This window comes from Anomaloglossus baeobatrachus, chromosome 11 (genome assembly GCF_048569485.1).
Source record: "Anomaloglossus baeobatrachus isolate aAnoBae1 chromosome 11, aAnoBae1.hap1, whole genome shotgun sequence".
In the NCBI taxonomy this organism is placed as follows: domain Eukaryota; kingdom Metazoa; phylum Chordata; class Amphibia; order Anura; family Aromobatidae; genus Anomaloglossus; species Anomaloglossus baeobatrachus.
In genome coordinates this window covers 37,227,773-37,251,134 of record NC_134363.1, presented here as the reverse complement: position 1 = coordinate 37,251,134, position 23,362 = coordinate 37,227,773, and the positions used below count along the sequence as shown (strand labels likewise).

The following is a 23,362-nucleotide window of genomic DNA, read 5'->3' as shown; positions in this document are numbered from 1 at the left end:
AGTGGCTAAGCCCCTTAACCTTCAAGGTATCGGGTTAAACTCAACTGGCCTGTATACATAGTCAGAAAACCAATCAGTGTCCCACTAGCCATCCGGATGTGCAGAGCTTTACTCCGGTCAAATGGGACCTCAAGGAGACTGATTGTGAGACTGCAGGAAGGGAAGGTGACCATCATGGTGTACTCTGGTGCTGAACTAGGTAGCACTGGGGCTCACCGACCCAGTTAGGTTGGATGCAACCCAGAGGGAAGATGAACTGGATAGATAATGATGAGTAAAACTGTAACATGCTGGAGGATATGTGCTGCTACAGCAACGTAAAGTTGTGAACGAGAATACACCGTACATTAAAGCGTTGTGATTCAAAGTGAACAGTTGGTCTCCTTGTGCATGTAATTCGTCATTTGGTCCTGGCTACCCGACGTTAGTGGGAGTATGTGGCCTACATGGGTTTCCAGCTTGTGCAGCGAAGGTCCACACACTTGGCCAAGACCAGGTATTTCATGTAGTGTGTCGAAAAATCTATACACAATTCTTCACCCATAATTACCATCCCGCACCACTTCATGACCACATCAAAGATGAAAGCGTTCGGAAACAAAGACCCTGTAAAAGCCAAACAGTCCAACATTTTCAATCAAAATTACTTTTAGCCCCAAATACGTGCATTTAAGTTTACAAAAAGAAATTGGCACCAAAAATGGACAACACCTTTAAAGCTCTAAATAAGGGGCTCTATCAAAAACGCAATCAGCATCTATTGGGAGCTTGCTGCTCAATCAAATACACACTCTGAAGACCAACCAGAACAGTTTCTTAAAAAATTGACCCCCTAGCAGACCAATATTTTCAACATATGATGCTTCGAAATTTCACTCAAGCTCGGGAATTGTGATCTGTCGTGGAAATTATGTAGATGGTTGCTGAAATTCCTGACAGATGTCAAGTGGTAAGATCAGGAGATTTGATATCTTCTCTGACGGAGAATAACCCAGGGGTGCGACAAGACCGCTTTTACATATCATGAGGATACGAGAATGTAGATGACATGACGCTGATCGGTTTGATTGCAGAGGGGGACGAGATAGCTTATCGGTCTGGGATTCAGAGTCTGGAGAGACGGTCCTAAGAGAATAATCTGGTTTTGTCAGTGGAAAAGAGAAAGAAAATGATCATTGATTTCAGGAAACTGGGGCAATAACGTCTGCATATTAATATGACAGGCCCGGGAATCAATCTCTAGAGATAGTAAAAGTTTCTGGAGTCTCACAGATTTTATATGATCTGAAAGATTTATCTCTTATGATATATCTCACATAGCAGTGAAGAAAGCCCAACAGCAGAATGATTTTTTGAGTTTTAAAAAGTATTTGTCATGATGATCGAGGAGAGAAGGGGATAGAAGCTCCTTGACTGACCCTCGGACTAGGAGGACCCTAGCTATCCCTTATCTCAGAGATACTTTTGAAGGTGAGGATGTCTGAGCTGCCTTCTTGACCCTTCTCCTGGACTGGCTCTCAGACTAGGGGGGGCCCTGGCCATCCCTTATCTCAGAGATACCTTTGAAGGTGAGGATGTCTGAGCTGCCTTCTTGACCCTGCTCCTGGACTGGCTCTCAGACTAGGGGGGCTCTGGCCATCCCTTATCTCAGAGATACCTTTGAAGGTGAGAATGTCTGAGCCGCCTTCCTGACCCTGCTCCTGGACTGGCTCTCTGACTAGGGGGACCATAGCTATTCTTTTTCTCAGAGATACCTTTGAAGGTGAGGAAGTCTGAGCCGCCTTTATAACCCTGCTCCTGATCTTATACACTCTACCCCATGAAAGGGCCTGGACAGGAGTGTGATAAAACCAACAGAGATAGACAAACAGGGGATTCTGGGATTCAATTCTGGAAATCAATCTCTAGAGATAGTAGACGTTTCTGGCGTCAAACAGATTTGATATGATCTGAAAGATTATCTCACATAGCAGTGAAGAAAGCCCAACAGCAGAATTATGTTCTGTGAGCTTTCACAAAGTATTTTTCACAATAATTCGGGGAGCAGGGGATAAGGGCTCCTAGACTGGCCCTCAGACTAGGGGAACCCTAGCTCAGAGATACCTCTGAAGGTGAGGATGTTTGAGCCGCCTTCCTGGCCCTGCTACTGACCAGCTCTGATCTTATATCCCAGGTGAGGGTCAGGACAGGAGTGTGATAAAACCAACAGAGATAGACAAGCAGGGGAAACCACAACTCTATCTCACAGCACGCTCACACAAAGGTATAAGACAATAAGAGGTAAGGAGCAAAATAAGAGCAGGGAGGAAACAACAAGACAACGGGAAAACTCCACAACAACTCCAAGCACCACACAATATAATAAGCACCAAGACTGGGCTACAACAGCACACAGACCAACACAGCAATAAACTATAGTCTGCATGGGAAGACAGATTCCACCATCTTAAAAAGGCGGAGAATAACTGTGATAGGGTTCCAAGAACATATGATCTCAGAGGTAACCAGCAGGCTAGCAGAAGTTAACTCTTGCTAGCCTGAATTGGACTATTGTGCTCCTTCCAAGCCTGGAAAATTGCGAAACATTTTCCTGTATCAGTATTCAGATATTTCTTGTCAAAAATAAGTATTTAACCCCTTCACGACCAAGGACGGATCTATCCGTCATGGATTGTGTGAGGTTAATCCCTGCCCCCTGCCGAGGGCAGGTCGCGGCGATCTGTGCACATATCAGCTGTTTTCAACAGCTGACATGTGTGCCTGCATGTTACGAGTGGAATCGCATTCCACCCATAACATTAACCCCTTACATCTCGCTGCCAACGTCTTGCAGCGAGATGTATATGCACGCGGCCATTAATTTCCGCCCCCACCGGAAGTTACGTGCGTGATCACGTGACTTTCGGTGGTTGCCATGGTAGCACAGGGTCATGTGATGATGCCTGTAGGTAACATGAGTCACTTTCTGTTTCACTCGGCCCGGAGCCAAGTGAAGCAGAAAGTGAGCATATCTGCGGTTTACAGCTGTATAGCTGTGATCAGCAGATAGGGCAGAGCGACCGGATTGCTGATCGCTATAGCCCCCTAGGGGGGACTAGTAAAATAAAAAAGTAAAAACAAAGTTTTAAAAAATAAAAAAAATAAAAGTTCAAATCACCCCCCTTTCGCCCCATTTAAAATTAAAGGGTTAAAAAAATAAAAAATATACACATATTTGGTATTGCCGCGTTCAGAAATGCCCGATCTATCAAACGGTAAAATCAATTAATCTGATCAGTAAACGGCTTGGTGGCAAAAAAATTCCAACCGCCAAAATTTTGTTTTTTGGTTGCCGCAAGGTTTGCGCAAAATGCAATAACAGGCGATCAAAACATATCATATGTGCAAAAACGGTACCATTAGAAATGTCAGCTCGAGAAGCAAAAAATAAGCCATCACTGAGCCATATATCCAAAAAATGAGACCGCTACGGGTTTCGGAAAATGGCGCAAAACGTGCGCCACTTTTATTGGACAAACTTGGGAATTTTTTTAACCTCCTTAGATACAAGTAAACCTATACATTTTTGGTGTCTGCAAACTCGCACCGACCTCAGGCATCATACCCACACATAACTTTTACCATATAGTGAACAGGGTGAATAAAATATCCCAAAAACTATTGTGCGCACACAATATTTTTTGCAGTTTTTCCACACTTGGAATTTTTTTGCTGTTTTCCAGTACTCTACATGGTAAAACTTATGGTTTCATTTAAAAGTACAACTCGTCACGCAAAAAAACAAGCCCTCATATGGCAAGATTGATGGAAAAATAAAAAAGTTACGGCTCTCGGAAGAAGGGGAGCAAAAAATAAAAACAACGCAAAAACGGAAAACGCCCTGGGGCTGAAGGGGTTAAATAAAACAAAATGTAATATTGTGAAACAAAAATGTTAGCTTGAGAATCACGTCACAAACATAATTATGACCGATGCTTTTTCTCTTTTCTTCCTTAGGTTTTCAATTAAAGAGGTCTTAGACATGTCTGGAAGTCATTCTACAATTCTTGGAGGATTTGTTCTGTCAGGTAATAAAAATACGAATCCCCTATGTAATATCAAATCAGTAAGAACGAACTGAAAAAATGGATGTAAAGCATAATTTAAATATTTCATATTAGAAAAAAATACATATATTGCAGTATAAATGAGGAGGGAAATAATGTAACCATGTAATACTACATTTCTGCTTATGGGGGAGAACCTTGAAGGACCCAGGATTCTTCCCAGGTTCTTTTTCCACCAGTCTGTCACACTGCTTTTGGGTGACCTGATGCCACTCCTGGTGCAAAAATGTAAGCAGTTCATCTTTGTTTGATGGCTTGTGACTATCCATTTTCCTCTTGATTACATTCCAGAGGTTTTCAATGGGGTTCAGGTCTGGAGATTGGGCTGGCCATGACAGGGTTTTGATGTGGTAGTCCTTCATCCACACATTGATTGACCTAGCTGTGTGGCATGGCACATTGTCCTGCTGGACAAACCAGTCCTCAGAGTTGGGGAACATTGCCTGAGCAAAAGGAAGCCACTGTTTTTCCAGGATAACCTTGTAGGGGCTTGATTCATACGTGCTTCGCAAAGATGTTTGTTGAACTTTCTTTACCTAATTTTCAGCTTTGCCCAACACCTGGTCGTCTGATGGTTAGACGGAGACCTGGAGAGGCGTACAAGCCACAGTGTTTTGCACCCACTGGGAAATTTGGCAGAGGATCGGTGATGATCTGGGGATGCTTCAGTAAGGCTAGAATTGGGCAGGTTAATCTTTGCGAAGGACGTATGAATCAAGCCGCACAGAAAGTTATCCTGGAAAAACAGTTGCTTCCTTCTGCTCAGGCAATGTTCCCCAAGTGTTAGGACTGTTTTTTCCAGAAGGACAATGCACCATGCCACACAGCTAGGTCAATTAATGTGTGGATGGAGGACCACCACATTAAAATCCTGCCAAGTTCAGCCCAATCTCCAGACCTGAACCCCATTGAAAACCTCTGGAATGTAACCAAGAGTAAGATGGATAGTCACAAGCCATCAAACAAAGAAGAACTGCTTACATTTCTGTTCCAGGAGTGGCATAAGGTCACCCAAAATCAGTATGAAAGACTGGCTTTTAGATCTTACCGTTCATGGGTGGTGTCTATTAGAAGAAGGACTATATATGTCCATGTTGGATTTATTAGGCCATTTTCTTATTTTTTTTATACCTAGAGATAAGAAATATCAGAGATACAATGTGTCTATTCAGATTTCCCAATAAAACATGGCCATCAATCAATGTGTTGTAAAGTGGGTCTGTAAGTGGTCACCTGGCAGCACTGAAATGGCTACAACGATCAGCCTTGGTGCCAGCCACTATGGTTACCAAATCCCATGGATTTCTTTGGTCTTCTCACTTTAACCATCTGTATAGGAATCTGGAGTTATACAGGGGACCCTGAGTTGGGGCCACAGAGTAAGCTGCTGGCCAGTGGTGCAATTTGGCAGAAAGAATGGTCTGGTAGTGGTTCAGAATCAGGGAAAAAATATAAGCCAAAGAGTAGGTAAAAAAACGAGCCGAGGTTACAATCAGCAGTGTCCACAAGATACACAGAAGGTTACTGAAGCTGGTCAAGTTATTACTGGCAGTGGACAGCAGGATTTTAGGAGCTTAAATAGATTGCAGCCCCATTCGGCCACCTAGCAAGAAGCAAACACTGACTGGAGTTAGCTCTTTATCTCCAAGCCCGGATGGAGCTACAAGTCCTAGAGGACAAAGAAATAGAGTTGTCACCTCCAATGAGAGTATGTCGTCGTCCAACGACAGAAGCAGACTGGAACGATAGGCACCAACACGAATGTCACATGTAATGTCTTAATGTATACAGTCCTAATGAAGCTAAGATAGGTCCCCCAGGGTCTTCTCCACCTAGATAGGTCCACCAGGGTCTTCTCCGGCTCGATAGGTGCACCAGGTTCTTCTCCGCCTTGATAAGTCCACCAGGGTCTTCTCCTCCACCTAGATATGTTCACCAGGGTCTTCTCCGACTTGATAGGTTCACCAGGTTCTTCTCCATCTTGATAAGTCTACCAGGGTCTTCTCCAACTAGATAGGTGCACCAGGTTCTTCAACGCCTTGATAAGTCCACCAGGGTCTTCTCCTCCACCTAGATATGTTCACCAGGGTCTTCTCCGACTTGATAGGTTCACCAGGTTCTTCTCCATCTTGATAAGTCTACCAGGGTCTTCTCCAACTAGATAGGTTCACCAGGGTCTTCTCCGACTCGATAGGTGAACCAGGTTCTTCAACGCCTTGATAAGTCCACCAGGGTCTTCTCCACCTAGATACGTCCACCAGGGTCTTGTCTACCTAGGTAGGTCCACCAGGGTCTTCTCCACCTAAATAGGTCAACAGAAATAGTGTTGTCACCTGCAATGAGAGTGCGGCGGCATCCGGCGACAGAAGCAGAGACCAGAAGGGTAGGCACCGATACTAATGTCACACGTAATGTCTTAATGTATACAGTCTTAACTAAACTACGAAAAGTGCAAACCTATGGATGCAAACCTTCCCTTTGCTCCTGTAGAGGAGTGGTCCTCCCAAAGGAGAGGCCAATAATCTTAGGTTATTAAGGAATTGAAAATCCACCATGATTAAAGCTGATCTAGATCAGGAACGGTCTTCAAGTCATGGTCTTTTCGCAATATGTCCCTAAAAATTGTTCTCCGACATATATTCCTTTGCAGTCCAACATTCAGTTCTGTATATATTGATATTTTGTTGTATTTTCTTCTGCTTCTCCTCCAGTTTTCCTCCATACCTGTTTAGGTGCAAGTACTAAACTCAAAATTGATGTTATTCCTTCGAATCCAAAAGCCGGAAGCACCGTTACTCTCAATGTGATTGGAGTCGAGGGGACAATTCTTTTTACATCTTGGTATAGAGGACTGAGCACCAGCGCAACGGATCAGATATTGACGCACGTCAATGGCAAAGACATAAAAGGAGAAAAATACTTTTCAGATGCCAGTTGTAGCCCAAACGGCTCATTGGTGATCCAGAATTTTCAGACTTCATTTAATGGTGAATACACAGTTCAGATACAGACAAACTTAAATCTACAAGATGGACAAGTGACGGTAAATGGTGAGTAAAAAAATAAATATCCGGTTCAGGTTATAAATAGTGATGGGTGAGCAGTACAATGTCACTTCCATATAATGTCAGTTCGACATGTTTCGCCATAACTGGCTTCGTCAGGGTCTTAAGCCCCTGATGAAGCCAGTTATGGCGAAACATGTCGGGCAGGCTAATAGCTGAGAATTTTAACTAGCAGGTAGAGGGATGGGAAGGGATATTATATGGAAGATATAGGAATATAATAAACAGTTGGTCCGTGACCAGCTGATACCCTGCACTACATGAGGAAGTGATACTCTTATATCCTATCCCTTTCTGTCATTTTAATGATAGTCATTTAACTTGGTAAATAAAAGTGATATTTTATTGACCTTTGGGTTAGGGTACCTCTAATTACCTTTGGGCAAATCGTGCGTATTGTTAATTTAACCCTACGTTGATTAGGGGAATTTTTGAGTTGTTTTTTGTGGCTGATTGGGCAGTTTTGCTCTCCAACCCACATACAACCAGCCATAAAGAAAGCATTTCTGGGTGAGGAGGGTGGCGTTTTTTGGGGGGGGGTTTTGACACTTTACATCTGAAAACAAGCTATTTAGAGACTGCAAGTGGCTCTCACTGGGGTGACGGCTCCCATGCTTTCTGTTCAATGATTCACGAACAACACATGTGAACACCCGCAATACTCGGCCGAGCACCGCGAATACCCGAGCACCCTGTTGCTTGATTGAGTACCGAACAGTGCACGCTCGCCCATAACTAGTTGTAAAGTCTTGGTAAAGGGAATAGCCTTATTTTTCCATTAGGCCCATGCTGATTGGTGACCCCAGAAAAGAAAAGAATGATAAAGACTGATGGCGCATCCTACCTTTCTAATGTGAACAAGTGCAAACTGAACATGAAAGAAGCAACAAACAGTGCTAAAATATGTGTAACAATGAATATGGGAATATAGACCTGCATTACTGCTATGAAAAACATGCAATAATTGAGATACTTAGCACATAAAAATGGCCAGTTTTATGTGAGCCCAACAACCAATGACAAGGCGACCTCTTTTTGTTGGATCACTGCCTACTCTAATGATTCTGTATAGGTTAAAGAAACTCTTCCAATTTATGGGCGGACAGGAACCTGCAAATGAAGAATTAATATCACCTAAGGCTGACGAGCAGGAGTGCTCAATCAAAAGGCAAGACCCTGTAATCTAAGAAAAAGACTGATGGCACGTCCTACCTTTCTAATGTGAACAGGTACAAACTGAACATGAAAAATAGTAACAAAAAGGAGACAGCTGCACTCTGTAGTGCTAAGATATGTGTAACAATGAATATGGGAATGTAAACATGCATTGCTGCTATGAAAAACATGTGAAAATTGAGATACTTAGCACACAAAAATGGCCAGTTTTATGTGAGCCCAACAGCTAATGGCAAGGTGACCTCTTTTTGTTTGGTTCCTGCCTTCTCTAATGCCTCTCTTTGGGTTAAAAAAGCCTCCAATTTATGGGCAGACAGGAACCTGCAGATGAAGAATTAAAATCGCCTGAGGCTAAGAGCAGGAGTGCTCAATCAGAAGGCATAATGCTGTAATCTAAGAAAAAGACTGATGGCACCTCCTTCCTTTCTAATGTGAACAGGTGCAAACTGAACAAGAAACATATTAACAAAAAGGAGACAGCTGCACTCTGTAGTGCTAAGATATGTGTAACAATGAATGTGGGAATATAGACATGAATTACTGCTATGAAAAACATGGAAAAATTGAGATACTTAGCACATAAAAATGGCCAGTTTTATATGAGCCCAACAGCCAATGGCAAGGTGACCTCTTTTTGTTGGATCCCTGCCTTCTCTAATGCTTCTCTTTGGGTTAAAAAAACCCCTCTAATTTATGAGAGGGACTGCAAATGAAGAATTAAAATCGCATAAGGCTGAAGAGCAGGAGTGTCTCCTTTTTGTTACTATGTTTCATGTTCAGTTTGCACCTGTTCACATTAGAAAGGTAGGAAGTGCCATCAGTCTTTTTTTTACCAACTAAAAAGACCCATATCTTTGGACCCGTGTGGTGGATTTGAAAAAAATAAAAAACTGAATACTCGAGGGAATGTCGAGATTAAAATAGGTAGTCTTTTTTCTTAGATTACAGGGCTATGCCTTCTTATTGAGCACTCCTGCTCTTCAGCCTCAGGCTATTTTAATTCTCCATTTGCAGGTTCCTGTCCACCCATAAATTGGAGATTTTTTAACCCAAAAAGAGGTATTAGTTTGATAGGGACCCTATATAAAGAGGTCACCTTGCCATTGGCTGTTGGGCTCACATAAAACTGGCCATTTTTGTGTGCTAAGTATCTCAATTTTTACATGTTTTTCATAGCAGTAATGCATGCCTATATTCCCATAATCATTGATACACATATCTTAGTACTGCCTCCTTTTTGTTGATTAGTGACCCCAAAACTTGAGCTTGTGCAAATCGATCCACAGGACCCGGTCCATCCACTATGGCGGAAATCCGAATCTACTGGACAGGAGCCATGAAAACCGCCTCTTACCTGTTGTCATCCTCGGCTCTTCTTTAGATTAGCCATTCTGGCTTGATATCACACTGGAGCGATGACGCCGGCCAACTAATTCAAAGAGGAGCCAAGGATGTCTTCAAGAAAAAGGCCAGCCCCAGCGCTTTCATCCAGTAACATAGCCAATGGGCCAACGAAACAATTTACGCAAACTCTACCGAAGACCATTACTACTGAAGCTAACGCCTCTCATGGTTTCGCACACGTGGCTTCCTCAACGAAGTGTTTCCTGTATAATTTCGACTGTTACTCAACCTTAGTGGATTGGTATTATTTAGGCACTGCATGACGGCATGTAGAATACACATTATTTGGTTATACTTAGGAAACAAGAAAATGCTCCGGATTTGGAACATATGAAGTAATTGACTAATGACCTTTGTTTCTTTTTTTAGGTGTCGCCACCGTGGTGCTCTCCCCTTTGACTATTCTATTAGGGTTACTATTATTCTCTTCTGTCAGCTATCTATGATACCAAGTTATGTAAAGGTAAGCAATTCTATTTTCTGAGTCAAAGTGTACATTTTTTTTTTTATAAAAAAACTTTTTTTAGGCAAAGGTTAGAATAGTTTATCCAATTTTGTAATGTTCAAGACATCGAAGACTCCTTCATCAATTAGAAAAATCTTTATTGGTCCCAATTGACGTTAGGGGATGAAAACCGCAATGGTTCGGCCAACACAGGGCCCTTATCAAGCCATAAAAAGGTGTATAATTGTGTTGTATAATTTTATTGGGTGTCTTGATCTTCGTATCTTAAAAGGGGTTGTCCCAAGAAATCAAGGATAGGTGATAACTAAAGGCCCCGTTACACGCTACGATTTATCTGACGATATGTCGACGGGGTCACTGTTTCCGTGACGCACTTCCGGCATCGTTAACGACGTCGTTGCGTGTGACACCTACGAGCAACTCTGAACGATCGAAAATAGGATGAAAATCGTTGATGGTTGACACGTTGTTCAGTTTCAAAATATTGTTTGTCGTTTGGAACACAGCAGACATATTGCTACGTTTGACACCCTGCCAACGATGAACAACATCCACACGACTGCCTTCGGCAAACGATATATCGTTGAACGATGTAGAGTCGTTTGTGAGATGTGTATGTGTGACCGCTACTAAAGGACCTATGTGCGATCTCGGCAAATCGTAACTACGATCTGGGCGTGTCACATCGTTTAAGAGATCGTCAGATAAATCGTAGCGTGTAACGGGGCCTTTACTGTTCGGTGAGGGTCCAAACCAAAGAGCGGGACATGGAATTTTTATCCCGGCCAAAAACTGGATTGCCATGTTGGATGTCCCAACGCCACTCCATTCATTTAGGGAATGAATGGAACGCAGTGCTTCTCTATGCTAATGGGGATAAAAGTGCCCCATTCTGTGGCTCCCAGCAGTCACATCTAAACCAATCAAGTCATCACCTATTTTGAAGGTAACTAATAACTTGATTTCACCGGCCAACTCCTTTAATCAGGACAACATTATTTGAACAATGATGTTTTATTATTTTAGTTCTATGACATTAGAAAATAGTTGTGGTATTTTTGTTTTGTCCCCACCCCAAAATGAAGCGTCATAAGTGAAACCTGTTTCAGGAGCTGGGCTGGTCCCTGCTCAATTGAATATGTGTCAGTTGTCAGTCCCAACATATGCTCTTAAGGTACCGTCACACATAACAAGATCGCTAGCGAGATCGCTGCTGAGTCACGGTTTCTGTAGTAGTGATCCCGTTAGCGATCTTGTTATGTGTGACACCTACCAGCGATCAGGCCCCTGCTGTGAGGTCGCTAGTCGTTGCAGAATGGTCCAGGCCATTTTCTTCAATGGCGATGTCGTGCTGGGTAGGACACATCTCTGTGTTTGACACTGTGACAGGGTCACAGTGACTGCTGAAATCATTATACAGGTCGCTACTGCGACCTGTATCGTTCCTGCTTCGTGGTAAGGTCTGACTGTGTGACATCTCACCAGCGACCTCCCTATCAGACTTACCAGCGATCCCTAGCATCGTTTTCGGGATCGCTGGTAAGTCGTTGTGTGTGACTTGGCCTTTAGGATTTTGTCACTGTGCAATATTCTTCTTGGTACACAGTGACAGTGCACTCCCTCGCCAGCTCTAATTAGAAGTGAGAGTCGGCAACAGAATGCACTGTCATTATGCATTGTAAGGAGAAAGTGAAATCACTTTCGGGGCAGGGTTGCTCCTTTCTCTCCCTTCTTACAATGCTCACTGACACTTCACTCTCTTGCTGGCTCATCACTTCTAATAAGAGCCTGTGAGGAAGTGCACTGTCACTGTGCACTCAGAAGAATATTGCACAGTGACAAGATCCGATTGAACACACATTGGAATTGACAATCGTCGCATGCTCAGTAGAGTAAGGACTAGCCCAGCCCATTAAAAGAACGTTACTGATGACGCTTCATTTCAGGGTGGGGACAGTGACTGCAGCAGTAATCTCTATCTGCTGTGTAACATGGTACAAATATATATAGTTTTATGTATCCACCTCCCAAAAATTAATTCAGACCACAGATGAACCCACTGGATTAATTTATGCTAGGTCCAAAATTATTCCTCACCCCAAACCAATAAACTTAACCAAATCCCAGAGTAGACTCCTAAACTCAAATTCGGACCCTAGACCAGACCCCTAAAATTAATCAGATACCAGACCAGCAAAGACAGTGACTTCTAAAGGGGTTCAGGGAAGGTGCCATCTTGCAGGTACGTTGACAATCACCGGATTACCGGCAGATGTATGAAGATGTGGGCACACATGTTATAAGATGGAATCATTAGGGCATAGACAGAAGGAGAAGGAGACCAAGTTCTCAAATATTGAGCTGAGCTCCATAAGCCGGTTAGAGAGGTCAGGCCGGCACAACGACATATAGGTTGCACCACTGCCGGACACAGACAGAGGAGAGCCCCTGTGCAACACCAACATAGGGGCCATTTGCAGCCCAAGAACTCACAAAAATGCACAATTCCGCCTGCTTTGGAGGTAGAAATGGGCCCCCTTACCTCTTGGGCCCCTGTGCGGCTGCACTTGTTGCCCCATTGGTATGTCCACCCCTGGGTTGCACAATCTATCCGTATAATATAGATTGCCATTAACAAGGCATTATCACCTTCACTTGCTCCCGAGCCTGCCCAAAATGCAAATGCATGTGCTAGCAATTATCATCTTCCTTGAATGAAGACCTTCTGGGATCATGTATGATGGCAGGTTGGGGGCGAGCAGACAGCAGATTTTGGAGTTGATTACCTGGTTTTAAGCCTTTCTGAGCTAAATAATCTGATCCCCCTACTTAGCTAACAGTTGCCAAGTCTCAAAATCTGCGTGAAGAGGGTGACAACACTGGATCAACCCTATTTCTGTGCAACTGCAATTGACACCTTACCATCTGCACTAGCAGTGGAGGAGAATATTGATGACTTGCCACCAACGCATAGCAGCTGTGCTACACATATGCAAAACCAGAGAAAAGAACAAAAGAAAATATTTTGTACAGAAGCAAAATATATCTTTTTGCCAGGTTTGAATGTAGCATACATGTTTAGGCTGGTTTACATGGGACATTTTGGACTTGGTGCATGTGGTTAGATATAGGGAAAAGTGTCAACAACTCTTTGTTATATATAATGCTTAGGCTAGGTGCAGACCACGGTTTTTTGGGTTTTTTTTTGAGAAAATCGGGCCAATTTTGCTAATCACACTCTGATTGGAGCGTGATCGGAGCATGATCAGTGTGATCAGAGCGTGATTGGAGAGTGATCGGAGCATGATAGGAACATAATCAGAGAGTAATCAGTGTGATCTGAGCGTGATCGGAGCATGATCGGAGCGTGATCAGTGTGTGATCGGAGCGTGATCGCAGTGCGACCAGAGTGTGATTAGAGTGTGATCAGAGAGTAATCAATGTGATCGGAGCATGATCAGTGTGTGATCGGAGTGTGATCGAAGAGTGATCGGAGCGTGATCAGTGTGTGATTGGAACGTGATCGGAGCATGATCTGAGTGTGATCGGAGATTGATCAGAGAGTAATCAGTGTGATCGGAGAGTGATCGAAGCATGATTGGAGAGCGATCACGCTCTGATCACTCTCCGATCCCACTATGATCACTCTCCAATCAGTGTGTGATCCGAGTGTGATCAGAGCATGATAGGAGCGTGATAGGAGCGTGATCGGAGCATGATAGGAGCGTGATCGGAGCGTGATCGGAGCGTGATCGGAGCGTGATCGGAGCAGGATCGCAGTGCGATCAGAGTGGGATTAGAGTGTGATCAGAGAGTAATCAGTGTGATCGGAGTGTGATCGAAGTGTGATCGGAGCATGATCAGTGTGTGATCAGAGCGTGATAGGAGTGTGATCAGTGTGAGATCGGAGCGTGATCGCAGTGCGACCAGAGTGTGATTAGAGTGTGATTAGAGTGTGATCAGTGTGATCGGAGCATGATCAGTGTGTGATCGGAGCGTGATCGGAGATTGATCAGAGAGTAATCAGTGTGATCGGAGAGTGATTGAAGCATGATTGGAGAGCGATCACTCTCCGATCACTCTCTGATCCCACTCTGATCACTCTCTGATCAGTGTGTGAGCAGAGTGTGATCCAATTTTCTCAGATGAGGAGAAGATAAAAAAAAAAGTGTCCATCTTCTCCATTTTGTCTGCCCATGAAAATTGGACTGTACTCAGATGTGATCCGAGTGCGGTCTGATTTTTTTCCATGCACCCATTGACTTGTATTGCCGAGGCAGCTGAACAATTTTTTTTCCTTTGCCAAACTGGGTCAGATGAAAATAAATTTGACTTGTGTACGCCCCATAGAATAACATTGGTCTGAATGTGATCCCATGTTTTGTCGGATCGCGCTCAGACCAAAAATACCATTGTCTGCCGAGCCCTAAGTGTGAGGGGAGTGGTTCATGAGAAGCTCTTCAAGAAACCATTTAGGGAGCCATACAAAATAGAGGCAGACAACATCTTGAAGAATACTGAAATGCTCCTTGTAAGCTGCAATATAAGAAGAAACATCAAAATAACAGGCCTTTTACAGCTACAAATTATCTATTCAAAGCTGTCCTGACACCAGATATCACAATACACACTGCACACATATTACATAGATCTCTAAGACCTGATGAGGCCGGTTTAGTTACTTTGAAAACCAGGTAAGTATAGCTGTATAATAATTCCTAATATTTTAGGAGTCCTGCTCCAGTAGGACTCCTAAAATGTTCATTTTTAGAATTTTAAAGCCAATCTGACATGGCATTTCAAAGTAAATACACCAGCCTTGTCAGGTCTAATAGATCTATTTGTTAATGAATGCAGTCTGTATTGGGAAATCCGGTGACAGATCTAATGGAAAGGGAATCTGCCACTAGATTTATGCTGTCCGAAACTACAGGTAACATTAATCAGAGCTCCGCGATTGTAGCCAGGTACATTTTGTTCTGAAGTGCCAAAAGGGTTTGAAAAGCCGACTGGGAATTCATGGGGAGAAAAGTGTCTTGACCAGTTTGGTGCCCAACTGGCTCCTCCCTCGATTTCCCCAGTTGATTGACAGGTCTCTCCCTATGTGCACACATGGGAGGGACCTATCAATCAACTGGGGCTGGGTGGGGAGAGGCCGGCAGTCGGGTCAGCTGACTTTTCAAACTATGTTTTTTCTGATACCCCATGGCTTTTCAATAAAAAAACATACCTGGTTGCATTCGCAAAGTCAAACTCTAATTTATGTTGCCCATATTTTATCAAATAAAATGAGCAATCACTGGAGAAGGACAACATGGTAGGAAAAAAGGAAGGAACAAGGAAAAGACGAAGACCAACAACCCGATCACTAGGTGAAGAAGACCCTGGTGGACCTATCTAGGTGGAGAAGACCCTGGTGGACCTATCTAGCTGAAGAAGACCCTTGTAGACTTATCTAGATAGAGAAAACCCTAGTGGACCTATGTAGGTGGAGAACATCCTGGTGGACTTATCCAGGTGGAGAAGACCCTGGTGGACCTATCTAGGCAGAGAAGACTCTGGTGGACCTATCTAGGTGGAGAAGACCCTGGTGGACCCATCTAGGTGAAGATGGAACTGGTGGACCTATCTAGGTGGAGAAAGCCCTGATGGACCCATCTAGGAGAAGAAGGCCCTTGTGGACCCATATAGGTGGAGAAGGCTCTGCTGGACCTATCTAGATGGAGAAGACCCTGGTAGATCTATCTAGATGGAGAAGACCTGGTGGACTTATCTGGGTGGAGAAGACCCTGGTGAACCTTTCTAGGCTGCACAACATCGATCTTCCTACAGATTGTTCATCTATCAAGTTGATATGGCTTGGGACCAAACAAAAGGCTGTTAAATAAAAAAAATTAAAAAGTGAAAAATATTTTGGACACCACGAATCTAGTGACAGGTTCCGAGTTAAAGGAAACCTGTCAGCAGATTTGGGGCCTATAACCTTTGGCCACCACCAGTGGGCTCTTATATACACATTCTAACACACTGTATATAACAGCCCAGGCCGCTGTGTAGAATGTAAAAATGACTTTACATCACTTACCTAAACAGTCGCTGCTGTGGAGTTGGGTCATATGGGTGTCTCTGTGGCGCCCTGGACAAGCCAGGTCGTCACAGGTACTACACCAACACACCCCACACCCCACACCCCGGATAGGCACACCTAAGTCAAACACAAATCCTTGTTGCCTTCCTCCAGGGGCTGATATCCACACCAGGGGGTGGGCCAGGCAGTTGTTCCCGCCCACCGAGGAGTTCACAGTCCTGGAGGCGGGAAGAGTTTGGAGTTCAGTTTTGGAGAGGAAAGGAGCAGTAGAGGAGACTGACCGTGTCCGGGTGTGTGGCCCGGGCACTCAGCAAGGTTGGCAGATGGTGGTGACCGTCTGCAGGAGAGGCTGATTGAAGTGAACCGTAAGGACCGGGGACGGGCGGTGGCCCGCCGGTACCGGATCGGGGAGTGAAGAGAAGGCAGCACCATTCGGCAGGGCCTACGGACCCCGACCAGTCTAGGAGTCGCCGTAAAACCGGTCAAATCCATTAGCGAAGGGAACCTCCGGGGGTTCCCAGCAGCCAAGACCCGATTGAAGGCAACAGCTCACACCGTAGAGGGAAACACAGTCGCCGCCAAGGCTACAGTTCCCAGGGCCAGAGCCTGCGGGCAAAAGGGGCTCCCTCAGCATCCATCTAAGCTGGGGAGTGGGTTACCGGTGGGAAGCCATTGGAACCGTAAACACAACACAGGTGCAGGGAAAGGCAGTCACCATCAACCTACCAGGAGGAGAACAACCGCAGCCGCCTGTGGGACCCGTCCATCCAGCCATTTGTTTGACCAGAGACTCTGTGTGAATTACTGGCTGAGTGAGTACCACCGTGCCGTGTGGCACAGCGCTGCCCCCGTGACCCTGCACCTCACCAGGCCCCGTAACCCGCCTGTCATTCCCAAACCCTCACCGGGGCCCCGGGACAACCAACCCCCCTACCCACGGAGTGGAGAACCAACATCCAAGCTGCTCCCTGTCATCGCTCCCGGGATCCCCGTCCAGAGCAGCGGTGGTGTCACAACTTCACCACAACCGTGGGTGGCATCACGAACAATATCCCCCCAAACCACACACCAACCCCCCTTTCACTCACGGGCGAGGAACGCCGCTCGAGTCCTCGGGATTCAGCCCACCGCTTGAGCCACCACCGAGCAGCAGCAGCAGCCGGACCCGAGCAGTGGGTGAGCGCAGCGTCCCCTCCTCTGCCTGCGACAACATGGCGTCACGAACAGGATCTTACCACTCTGCCGTCTGGGAGAGGTGCGCCTTGTGACCGCCGGAGGTGTCCGGCCGAAAATCTTGAGAAGCCGCCATTTTAGGCGCGAAAAGTCCCCGCTCTAGCGTCTTCCCGAGTAGTGGAGGCGCGAAAGCTGAAACCCCGCCCCTATAGAGGAGGAGCCGAAAAAAGACTAAGGGGGACGGATGGCGTCTGGCCGCATGTAGCCCGTGGCTATAAAAGCAGGGACGCCAGCACTCTGCAGCGATACTGGGTTCCTGGAAGGCACTATGGCCGAGATGCACAGTCCGACCAACAACCCCATAGTCCCCGCGCCAGGCACCGCGGCATGGGTGAAAGACCGGACCGCCCCGCTGAGTAACCGTCTGCAGGACCGCATGCAGCTCCTCCTGGAGGAGTGGGAGGCCGACATGGCGGACGTGGTGGCTGCTATGCGGAAACGCGAGGTGGAGGAAGATCTGAAGGAGCGGGTAAGAGACCCATGCCCCTGTATTCCCGAGGGATCGGCCACTGCGGCTGAGGGGCCCGGCCTGTACCCGCTCACCCTTTCGCCTCCCCCGCTACCCGCGTTAGTCACTGCCGCCCCGCCACTAGGCCCGCTACCTGCCCAACCGGTAGCGGTACCCTGCCCGTCCGCCCGAGCGGACCGACCGGCTGCAGACTCTCGGGGCCGCCCTGAACCGTCCCTGTGGGAGCCGCCGAGACTGCGGTCCCTTAACGAAGGTATATCAGAGGCCCCGGCAAGGATAACACCAGGCACTGTGCCCGAGCCCGGGACCGTGGCGTGGATGAAGGCCAGAGTAATTGAATTCAACCAACGCCAGCAGAATCAGATATACCTCATGATGGAGCAGTGGACCAATGAGGTAGAAATGCTAGTTGCGACTGCCCCGATGTATGCGATGGGAGCAGATGTGATGGAGCCGACGGGTGACCCACGCCCCCATGTCCTACCAGGACCGGCCACTGCGGCTGGGGGGCCCGGTCCAGTCTCGGCCCTCGTATCGTCCCTGCCATTACCTATGGGACGCCTCAGCATTGACCAACCTGACCTGCTTCCCCGTGCTACCACAGTAGAGCCTGACGTGCTGAATGCCGGAAACCTGGAGACTGCGGCTGATGGCGGCCACCCGCCAGGTGCCGGGACAGTTGATGATGACTCCGGCCTCGGCGCCGGGCCCACCTCTGAGTTTGAGGAGGCGAGTGAGCGCCTCCGCTATGAAGGAGAGCCGGTGGTTTTCTATAGTCCGCGCACCGGTGGGAATGGATACCGGGCGCCCCTCTCCCAGCAGGCCTGCCACTGTATGTTCGAAATGTTGGTGGCAGAGGATGGGGCCACCTCAGGGGAAGAGTCAGAGTGATGGCAGTGGAGCTCCGCTGCAAGTTGTCCCCGTTGGGACCACCTGTACAAGTTAAGTTTTGAATGATAAGTAAAGATGATCAACCGAAGAAGTTTACCTGATTGTACCGTGATTGAACCGGCCGTTGCCGGCAACTGTTGTCCCTGTAGGGACTGTCTGCAAACCGTTGCGTAAGGAACTGCTTACGGACAAGCCCGAGAACTTGCAGGGCAACCACAAACTTAGTGGAATGGAAATAAAAATGTTTCTGGCTTGACACAGTTACCGCCTCCGGAGAGGCTGATTTGGGAGGATGGGCCTGGAGGAAAGAGATGGCCCAGGCCCGCCACTACCGTAGCCGGTGGCAATCCTCCGGGGGTTCAGGGGTCACCTTGGACGTGGGTCCCCTGAAAGAGACAGAACCCGCTCGGGCAACTTGGTGCTGGACTGGGGTCAAGGGGTGCTGCCCACTTCTTAGGGGCAGCATCAGGGCCAGGTTGTTTGGGAGGGAGAAGAGCGGAAGCCGTACCGTTGAAACTGTTTATGATGTTTTTACATGTTTTACCGTTTTTACTCTTTTTCAGTTGTGAAAATAAAACCGGTGATGGACGGGCAGCCCGCGGACGGTCTGCATTTTACTAAGGGAGAATGTGGCGCCCTGGACAAGCCAGGTCGTCACAGGTACTACACCAACACACCCCACACCCTGGATAGGCACACCTAAGTCAAACACAAATCCTTGTTGCCTTCCTCCAGGGGCTGATGTCCACACCAGGGGGTGGGCCAGGCGGTTGGTCCCGCCCACCGAGGAGTTCACAGTCCTGGAGGCGGGAAGAGTTTGGAGTCCAGTTTTGGAGAGGAAAGGAGCAATAGAGGAGACTGACCGTGTCCGGGTGTGTGGCCCGGGCACTCAGCAAGGTTGGCAGACGGTGGTGACCGTCTGCAGGAGAGGCTGATTGAAGTGAACCGTAAGGACCGGGGACGGGCGGGGAGGGAAGAGAAGGCAGCACCATTCGGCAGGGCCTACGGACCGCGACCAGGCTAGGAGTCGCCGTAAAACCGGTCAAATCCGTTAGCGAAGGGAACCTCCGGGGTTTCCCAGCAGCCAAGACCCGATTGAAGGCAACAGCTCACACCGTAGAGGGAAACACAGTCACCGCCAAGGCTACAGTTCCCAGGGCCAGAGCCTGCGGGCAAAAGGGGCTCCCTCAGCATCCATCTAAGCTGGGGAGCGGGTTACCGGTGGGAAGCCATTGGAACCGTAAACACAACACAGGTGCAGGGAAAGGCAGTCACCATCAACCTACCAGGAGGAGAACAACCGCAGCCGCTTGTGGGACCCGTCCATCCAGCCGTTTGTTTGACCAGAGACTCTGTGTGAATTACTGGCTGAGTGAGTACCACCGTGCCGTGCGGCACAGCGCTGCCCCCGCGACCCTGCACCTCACCAGGCCCCGTAAACCGCCTGTCATTCCTAAACCCTCACTGGGGCCCCGGGACAACCAACCCCCCTACCCACGGAGGGGAGAACCAACATCCAAGCTGCTCCCTGTCATCGCTCCCGGGATCCCTGTCCAGAGCAGCGGTGGTGTCACAACTTCACCACAACCGTGGGTGGCGTCACGGACAATATCCCCCCCAAACCACACACCAACCCCCCTTTCACTCACGAGCGAGGAACGCCGCTCGAGTCCCCGGGATCCGGCCCACCGCTCGAGCCACCACCGAGCAGCAGCAACCAGACCCGAGCAGTGGGTGAGCGCAGCGTCCCCTCCTCCGCCCGCGACATCTCCGTTCTCCGATGCCGGCGCCTCCTCTTTCGGCCATCTTCGTCCTCCTTCTGAAGCCTGTGTGTATGACGCATCCTACGTCATACACACTCGACGGTCCCGCGCAGGCGCACTACAATACTTTGATCTGCCCTGCTCAAGCTAGATCAAAGTTCGCCTGCGCAGGACCTCAATGCTGGCGAGTGTGGATGACATGGGATGTGTCATGCACACCGGCTTCAGAAGAAGGATGACAAAGATGGCCGAAACAGGAGGCGACGGCACGGGAGAACGGAGACGCCCATATGACCCAACTCCACCGCAGTGACTGTTTAGGTAAGTATTATGAGGTGATTTTTACGTTCTACACAGCGGCCTGGGCTCTTATATACAGCATGTTAGAATGCTTTATATAAGAGACTACTGGTGGTGGCCGCAGCTTATAGGCCCCAAATCTGCTGACAGGGTCCCTTTAAAAACTGTCTAAACTGTATGCATTTAGCTCTACTATATATTTTCAGAAATAGGTCAGCGGCAGGTTTCCCTCTCACCGTAGTCTCCATAGTAATCCTTTTAGTTTACCTCCTCGGAAGGTCGTAGATTCCTTCATCACATAGAATCGGTGACTTCCTAGAATTATTTCCATTCAGAAATCCTAATAACATTTCGAAACGTTCTACTTTTTCATCCAGATCGTTCTAAAAGCCCAAAACTGCCTTTGTGTGTGATTCGAAGTAATACAAAATGTTTTTTTTTTTTTATTTTCAACAGATGTTTAAGAGATTTTCTTCTTAAGTTCCCAAGATCATATGCCCATGAATAGATCAAAAAAAAGGCAAAGTGACAGATGTGCAGAGATAGCCTGTGATTTACAATATTAAGCCGCCACTGGAATCTATCAAGTGGAAAATAAAAGAAGAATATAGTCATCTCCAAGGAAAGGAAGGAAGAAGAGCACAAAATTCCAATTGGTTACATATCTCAAGATATATTATTTACCGAACCATTCCATTAACCTCCACGATCTTCGCATTTTCTCATACTTGATGCATCTAGGCTGCTACTCTCTGACATTTTCTAGATTAATTTATTTAATACTGACGTGACGACTATTAAAAGGTACTGCACGATTGACGATATGATCATCATTAATACATTGTATCCAGAGGAACATGATTACCTATCTTCGGTACTTTTTTGGTTTTTCTCCATTGACCTTCGTGAACCTGTTTGTTATCGTAGCACAATGTTCTGCAACCCGCGGCTCTCCAACGATCGAAATACCGCAACTCAAGCATGCCCCAAAAAGCCGCGGGTCAACGTCGTAGCACCTTTAGTAAAAACTGTTCGCTCTAATCTTGTCAATTCTAATAGCAACACTATTAAAATACTATGGGATGGACCTCTACCTTGACCCATATCGGAGCCAATTCTCGAGGTCTGATTTTTCAGTGACTACTCAAGGAGTCAATGAATAAAGGAAAGAAGTAAAGACTTTGATGATCACAATCTGACCATTTCCTGGATTGTCTTGATTGGGATCTAATGGAGCCCATCTCCAGATTTTGCTATGAAGTCCTATACTTAGACCTAAACCCATATCGGAACAAACTCTCAAGGTCTGATTTTTCGGTGGCTACTCAAGTAGTCAATAATGAATGAAGGAAAGAAGTAAAGACTTTGATGATCACAATCTGACCATTTCTTAAATTGTCTTGATTGGGATCTAATGGAGCCCCACTCCAGATTTTGCTATGGAGTCCTATACCTAAACCCATATCGGAGCCAACTCTTGAGGTCTGATTTTTCGGTGACTATTCAAGGAGTCAATGAATGAAGGAAAAAAGTAAAGACTTTGGTAATCACAAACTGACCATTTCCTGAATTGTCTTGATTGGGATCTAATGGAACCGCTATGGACACGTATTACATCCCCGAGGTGGAACCACAAGATGAAGTATTCACACCATGCAGCAGCTTGTAAATACCTGTATTGTGAACCTCCCTCTTATCTACTGCTGTTATCTAGTTGCAATGTTTGATTTTTTTTCATTGACACCCCCCCATATCCCATCAGTACTGTATAAAAATTTCACTAAACATCATCTTACTGTGCAGTGTATCTACTGACATTGGTTCTTATTTATTCCATACTTTCGCCTTAACCGCCATTATTGTTTTTTTGTGTTTGCTGCGTTTTATGCATAATTTAATAATTTGTTCATTATTGTACACTGCTGAAAAAGAATGAATTATATATTTGAAAATAAAAAAAAATGAAACAAGGAAAGATGTGTTCCTAAGTCAAAGGCTAAAGGAGAGGAACTTTCCTAACTATCATCAAACTGGTCAGGGGCTATACGACAGCTGTCCTGGGTAGTAAGGTATACGAGATCTGTTCCTGGGTAGTAGGGGTAAATGAGATCTGTCCCTGGGTAGTAGGGCTACACGAGCGCTGTCCCTGGGTAGTAGTAGGGCTATAGGAGGGCTGTCCCTGGGTAGTAGGGGTAAACGAGAGCTGTGCCTGGGTAGTAGAGCTACATGAGCGCTGTCCCTGTGTAGTAGGGCTATACGAAAACTATCCCTGAGTAGTATGGCTATACGAGAGCTGTCCCTGGGTAGTAGGGTTGTACGAGGGCTATCCCTGGGTAGTAGGGCTATACGATAGCTGTCCCTGGGTAGTAGGGCTATATGAGAGCTGTCCCTGGGTAGAAGG

The 23,362-nt window shown here is 46.5% G+C and overlaps 1 protein-coding gene across 3 annotated transcripts in view; it reads left to right on the top strand.

Annotated features, from left to right (window-relative positions):
- Window positions 1-22,936, top strand: part of LOC142257132 (cell adhesion molecule CEACAM16-like) — a 64,380-nt gene extending 41,444 nt beyond the window's left edge. For all 3 annotated transcript variants that reach the window (XM_075329231.1, XM_075329230.1, XM_075329232.1), the window contains exons 2-5: window positions 3,997-4,067; window positions 6,818-7,156; window positions 10,121-10,214; window positions 21,418-22,936. In XM_075329231.1, coding sequence (XP_075185346.1) covers window positions 4,022-4,067; window positions 6,818-7,156; window positions 10,121-10,197 — 462 coding nt within the window. In that variant the 5' untranslated portion in view covers window positions 3,997-4,021 and the 3' untranslated portion in view covers window positions 10,198-10,214; window positions 21,418-22,936. The remainder of the gene's footprint in view (window positions 1-3,996; window positions 4,068-6,817; window positions 7,157-10,120; window positions 10,215-21,417) is intronic.
- The last annotated feature ends 426 nt before the right edge of the window (window positions 22,937-23,362 follow it).